The sequence below is a fragment of the Theobroma cacao genome, chromosome 5 (genome assembly GCF_000208745.1).
Source record: "Theobroma cacao cultivar B97-61/B2 chromosome 5, Criollo_cocoa_genome_V2, whole genome shotgun sequence".
Taxonomy (NCBI): domain Eukaryota; kingdom Viridiplantae; phylum Streptophyta; class Magnoliopsida; order Malvales; family Malvaceae; genus Theobroma; species Theobroma cacao.
In genome coordinates this window covers 11,294,927-11,301,426 of record NC_030854.1, presented here as the reverse complement: position 1 = coordinate 11,301,426, position 6,500 = coordinate 11,294,927, and the positions used below count along the sequence as shown (strand labels likewise).

Genomic DNA, 6,500 nt, shown 5'->3' with positions numbered 1-6,500 from the left:
CATCGACCCCGTCCAGGTAAGTTGCTGGATTCTCTGTTTGATCTTGTTGGGATTAAGATTTTTCTAACAAGATTCTGTTTGTATTGCGTTGTAATTAATTGTGTGAGTAAAAAATAAATGAATAAATAAATCCTTATGAAAACTTTGAATGTTTGGAACACTTAGGAGATTTGGGGTACTTAATTAAATAATCACGTAACTGAAAACCAAATTAATTTATAAATGTGCACAGGAATTAATATATTCAACAACAACACAGGACATTTGCTAATTGCTAGTAAAATCATAAATTAGGCAATAGTCATCATATGTAACCACAACCACATGCAATAGTCCAGTTGTAGTTACAACATACAAATCACAATTACAACACAAACATGCCGATTCACTACAAGAAACAACACACACGTACTGAAACTAATCAGTTTCTTAAGTAGTATATATTAAGCCAAGTAGTTAAGAAAGAGGCTTTGAAACTTGCTCATTTCCTTGCTGGGTAGAGACACCAAAACATTGACCCCATTGTTTTCATCAATATCGGGGAATAGCAAGATAATGTCTTTCCTGTGGAAGACCACAGGGCAACTATACCTAGGCCTTCCCCATGGATAATCCACCTCATCAAATCCTAGTTTCCACCAGGATGAAACCAGGAACTCACCATTCGGGAAACCTTGGTATATCTCTCCCCAGTCTATCGCTGACCTTGCGTACTCATCCGTCATTCTTTTTGCTCCCTCCGACACCATCTCCACCAATCTTGAAAATGGCCATTCCTCTATCTCCTTGCACTTGGCTGTTGCATAAGCAGTTAACACCGCGTTTCCCGTGTATGATCTTGGCAGTGGAGGGATCAGCCTAGGCCTTATGTTTACCGCGTACAGCAATGTGGACTCCCTATCAGCATTATTATTCCTTTCTTGCGTGGTTTCTTCGTCCCATGACAAGGCCTTGCAAAGCCATACAAGCGCCGTCACCACGTTGAATCCCGTAATGCGCGCGTCCTTGTGGGTTCCACCAGACGCTTTGGCCTTCTCCTTGAGGTCGGCAATGTTGCCCGATGTCAGCCGGAAAACCTTGAAGTCTAGGGCTTCGGAAGTTGCATCAAAGACGGGATGGTTAACGTTTGAGTCTAGGAATTTGGCCAGCTCAAGGTGGGGGAAGCTGACACATGGCGGGGATCGAGCGGCTAGGAGTTCACGGTCGTTGCATGGGATGACAGCCAGGGGTTTGTCAGCAGCCAGGGCGCCCAAGTTGTCTAAGAATATTTTGAAGCTTAATCCATCAAAAGTCACATGGTTGGTAAACATGCCCATGGCAAAGCCACCACATCGAAATGAGGTCACCTATCGAGAAACAGACATAAGTGTACACACATATAATAAATTAAAGAAGATGATGATGATCGTAAATTTTAATGAGCCGTATTTACAGTTCAAACCTTTAATTCTTTCCCTTTCAACACTAATACTTGAAATGAAATGTCTGAACGATGTGTCCTCTAGCTAATAGCTAGGCTATATGTCAAGGCTTTCAAACAGTAGTGTTTTTAAGATGTAGAACTGAACTTGGACCGTTTTTCTAAGTAGTGGACCTCTTGGCTTATAAATAAATAAATAAAACTATATCTGTTGTTAATCATAACCAAATTTGTGAGGGCGTAATGACCTTAAAGCCTTTAATTTCTTATTAATTTAAATTTTCATATTAATATTAAACTTGAACTTCCTTGTATACATTAATGTTTGGGCATGTGGTTCCAATATTATTCCATAAGTGTAAACATGTAATAAAAAAGATACTATACTCACACAGTTATTGATATATAGATATATTTTATTTTTAAGCACTAATTTTTATGGTTGATTATAGCTAACAGGAAGTATATATCTGTTGTATTGTTGGGTCCATTTTTCTCCATCATATATGTACAATGTAGGCCCTCATAAAATTTTTATGCTTCTCCCCTTCTCTTTTTCATTTCCTTTTTTTTTTTTTTGTCTCATTTCCTTTATCTATATTTTCTTTCGTAAATGATCTAAAACTATATCCAGTTCCCTTTTTTGAATCCTTATTATTATTATTTTACTTCCTTTTTCTATAATTCATAATTATTTTTTATGAATTTTTTTTTACTTTTAAACAGTGATAGACATCGAACATCAATTATATAAGAAAAGTTTAAAATTTTAATAGAATACACATTAACGTCAATCATTTTTTCTTAAACTCTATGAAATTCAAATAAAGAAAGAGAAAATAGAATGGAGTGCGTATATTTTTTATACTTTTCCTCTTTCCTCTCTTAAGTCAAAGAGCATATTGACAAAACCAGTTCAAACTCTTTTCCTCTCAAGGGGTGAAAGTGAGGATGCAAGTCGTTGGGACGAGAAAACAGAAAATGAAAAAGCAAAAATGAGATAATATAAGAAGGTAAATTGAAATGCAAACATCCACCGTCATATCCACTTAATGAAATGGTTAGCAGGTTATATGTGTGTATTTTGGATTGTAAAAGGGGCGTGAATGTGCATTCCTCAAATGAAAGCAATGCAATTAATGCTAGGAGAAAAAACAGAAAGTATTCATTCACTTTAAACGAATGAAAAGAATGCAATTAATAATAGGTGGATAGATGATAGCTGCAAAGAAACCACAAAACTTTATCTTCTAACTTTAAACACATACGTATATGCACATATAAGTGAGAAACCACTCAACTCATAAAAACAAAAAAATAAATAAAGTTAATGGGTGAAAGAGATAAGAATAGGCCATGAACTTTAACTCTAAAATCATTATAGAAGAGGAACTATTTGAGATGAAAGGTTAATCAAGCCGTTTTAGACTCTCGCAAATTAAAAGGTTTTATAATTGTCAAAAAAAAAATTAATGAGATTATGTTTGGTGGAAGCAAGAGCATTACAAAATTTGTTTTCTTAATAATTACCTGGACAATGCAGAGAGGTTGATCATCTTGTTCCAGGTTATCCATCCTCTTGAGAATCAGTTGCCCAAAAGCTGGATTTGGATAAACTAACTCTCCAAGACTATCCATTGTATACTCACTGGAGGCCACCGCAAAACCGATGCCAGCTGCATTACAGTCAATCTCTAATCGACCAGTTTCAGGATTCGACCTCAATCTTCCAGCCAGGAAATCGTATGGCACTAGCAATCTGGCTAATGTGCTTTTCAGCTTCTCAGCCACGAGGTGAGGAGGAAAATCTTTGTGGGACGGAAAGAAATGGACGGTCTCGACAGGAAAATTGAGCACTTTGTCTATGTTTGATAAGAACATGGATTTTCTCTCAGTTTGCTGGGACGGAAAAACGAGAGAAACGTTTTGGATAGTGATCTTGAGGTCTTGGAGAAGAGATGGAGGTTCTACGCAGATGGTACCCATGCCTGCTCTTCTCGGGTTGTCAAAGATCTGCTTAATTCATGACTCTGTTCGTGAAGGGCATGCTTATATTACATATATATAGCGAGGCATGCAAATTCGACTATATGTAGTCGTGTAGTAAAGAGAGGAGGTTAAAAAATATACAGCCCAAGCCGACGCCGAAACCTACTATACTTATAGTATATGTCTCACTTTGTTTATCTCTGTTTTTCATTTCTTTTACATAGGAATACTCAATTGGGTTTTTGTTTGCAATCAGATTTAACCCTCTTCCTCTCCCCTTTTGATAAATGATGAATCAACACCTTCAATCCAAGGTTTAAGTCTAACTGGGGGGGGGGTGGGGGGGGTGGGGAGCTGGCAGAGTCCTAGCGGTCCCCCTCCTCCCTCTCGGCCCCACACACCTAAACTTTTTAAAATCCTCATACAGACGGTGCTTTCTCCCCTAAAAGAAAGGGGAAATTATGTCGTGGCCCCTAAAACGACATAATTTGAGCCCTTTCTAAAATTTGTAGAGTTTATTTTGAAAAAACAAGGATACTTGATTAAATTAAAAATCCAAAGAAACAGTGCATGAAGGTATCACCAACACAATAAAAAAAAATTAAAACAACAAACAATCTGACTAAAAACTAACATCATATGCAAAATTTGTTGTGCACTAGTTAGTTATCAGCCAATCGGTTTGCAACTGGAGAGATTTGTTGAATTTCCCAACTCCCTAACTGGATTTTTACACTTTCAATTTGTAAAAAAATTTTCCTCAGCTTCCATGGAGCAGAATGAAAATTTAAAACTCATTTAACCACCGCATTTTGTAGAATTACTTTCAATCAATAAACAATGAAAGTTTGTCCATTTAGAAACAGTAAATATAACAAAAGTTTCTCTAGTAGCAAGTAATTCAACAAAATGGAATCACCAATACCAATTATTAACTTATTAACTATTTTGTAGATTAATAAACAATTCCAATCCCTAAACAATCAAATTTGTAGATTAATGTAACAAAAACACTACTTTTGTTTTAAATCTAATTATTAACTTAATTGTCTGTAACTTTTTTAAGCATGACTAGACGTGGTCTTTAATCCTTACATAATCTGTTAGTTCCTTAAATTAAGAGTTTTTCCTTTCAATCAATCAAATAAGCACACTATTATATAGTAATTATCGTCTCAATCACTCTCTTTCTATGTTAATAATAGAAAATCCAATTAAAGAAATTCAAAGAATTAAATATGTACGCAAAATCTATTGTGTACTTAACTTATCTTAATTTGTTTCTTGTTTTAAATTACCACAGTTCTTTTAAGGTTTTAAATGGCTCTGCCTTTTTTAGTTAGTAGTTAGATTTTGATGTTGTTCTTTTTTTTCTTTCTTTATACGTTAAGACCTGAACTTTTTATTCAACCCCTTCTATATCAAATATGAATTATAATTTATGATTTTTTATTCAATATTAAAAAAATTATACATTGTACAATATTTATACTATCATTGTGTTTAAACTTTGGTGTCTTATATACTATTTATACTTTTTTCTTAATTAAAAGAGCCTAGAAAAGGATCCATCACAGTTTTTACCCCCGCGAGACTTGACCTGATAAACCAATTGTAATAGGATGAAAGAAGTGAGTGAAAAAATGAGTTGTATATCAACATGCAATGCCCAAAGTCAGAAGATTACATTTTTACAGTTGTTAATTATTGGGAGGGTGGACCTCGTGATTCATGAGAGTCACCTCTTTTATGGTGACGGTAGATGAAATGTGCAGTTAATTAAGAGGTAGTTGAGAGTATGTTGGTGCACTAAATGAAAGAAAGGGAAATAAACAAGGGTTGTTGAGTTGATTAAGAAAGAACTGTACGGCATTTAGAGAAGGTCGTGATTAGAAATCAATGCCAATTGTATGTGCGGTGGGCTATTGATGGTGTTGGATACAGTAAACTACCAAAGTTAGTAGGTAATTACCGAAAGCATAAATGAGTGTCAAAATTACATTTTTTTTATATATGTCAATATATTTCAGGTTTTGTTCCGAGCACTTAATTCAATTTTTGGTGTATATTTCTCCCTCTTTTAAAGAATTGACCGGGTTTAAATCCTCTCATCACCCTATACTCAAAAAAAAAAAATCTATAAGATAATTCTAAACTATATAAAGAGAGATATGTAGCCCACTCTCATTTTATAAACATGACCCTTTCTTCAAAGTTTGAACATTCAAATTCAAATATCTAAATTTTAGCCACTAAGTTTATTTTGGTGATATAGAGTATGAAAATTGCATAAAATTGGAGTAAATATTATCTTTAAAATGAAGAAGTTAGAGCCCTTACAGTTAATTTCGCATGAAAAAGGAAACAAAAGCAATGCAAGTGAAAAAAAACAACAAACAAAAGAAAAAATTGGGTAATTAGTAACAACCAACAATTAAAGTGATAGAAGTCATTGTGGACAAAGCTTGCTGGAGTTGTACTTCGCATATATGAAGAGAAAGTTTGCGTTGTAGGAGAAATCCTGATCTAATCAGGTCAGCAAAGGGTATTAACCACCTTCTCATTTAATATGACATCCGCCTTCTGTTCCACAGTGTCAGAAACTATTGACTTTCTAAAAGCAATCATGACAATATTCTTTTAAAGCTTCGAAAGGTTGTTATACTATTTAAGTTAAAATAATTTTTTATTTTTTTATTATATTCAATTAAATTTTAATATGTATTCAAATATTTAATTTATTATATGGTGCATAATTTCTTTACTTAAAGAGCATGATCTGAATCTTCCTTCTCTCAATTATAAAAAAGATAAATTTTAATATTTTTATTTTGATTTAAATAAATTTTTATAACTAATATCATTAATCAAAGCACTACTTATCATTTTTATGACAGATGATGTTGACGTAATATTAATATGGAGGGTGAAAATGTTATATGACTAAGTCATCATACACATCAACATGTTACGTCATCATCCACTATGATATATTAATATGTCACATTAACACCATATAATATAAAATGATAAGTAATATTTTGAGCAACATCAATTAGTCAAGAGTTAACCTTAAGAGCCTATTTAGTAC

At 33.8% G+C, this 6,500-nt stretch overlaps 1 protein-coding gene across 1 annotated transcript; it reads right to left on the bottom strand.

Moving 5' to 3' along the window:
* Positions 212-3,686, bottom strand: LOC18598473 (omega-hydroxypalmitate O-feruloyl transferase). The gene is made up of 2 exons (XM_007028015.2): positions 2,951-3,686; positions 212-1,346 (listed from the first exon to the last, which is right to left on the bottom strand). The coding sequence occupies exons 1-2, from the start codon at positions 3,404-3,406 to the stop codon at positions 444-446; spliced, it is 1,359 nt and encodes a 452-aa protein (XP_007028077.2). The 5' UTR covers positions 3,407-3,686; the 3' UTR covers positions 212-443.

Coding starts and splice junctions, on each gene's coding strand:
- LOC18598473 (XM_007028015.2), bottom strand. CDS start 3,406: ATGGGTACCATCTGCGTAGAACCTCCATCTCTTCTCCAAGACCTCAAG. Junction 1,347..2,950: donor AACCTCTCTGCATTGTCCAG/GTAATTATTAAG, acceptor GTTTCTCGATAG/GTGACCTCATTTCGATGTGG.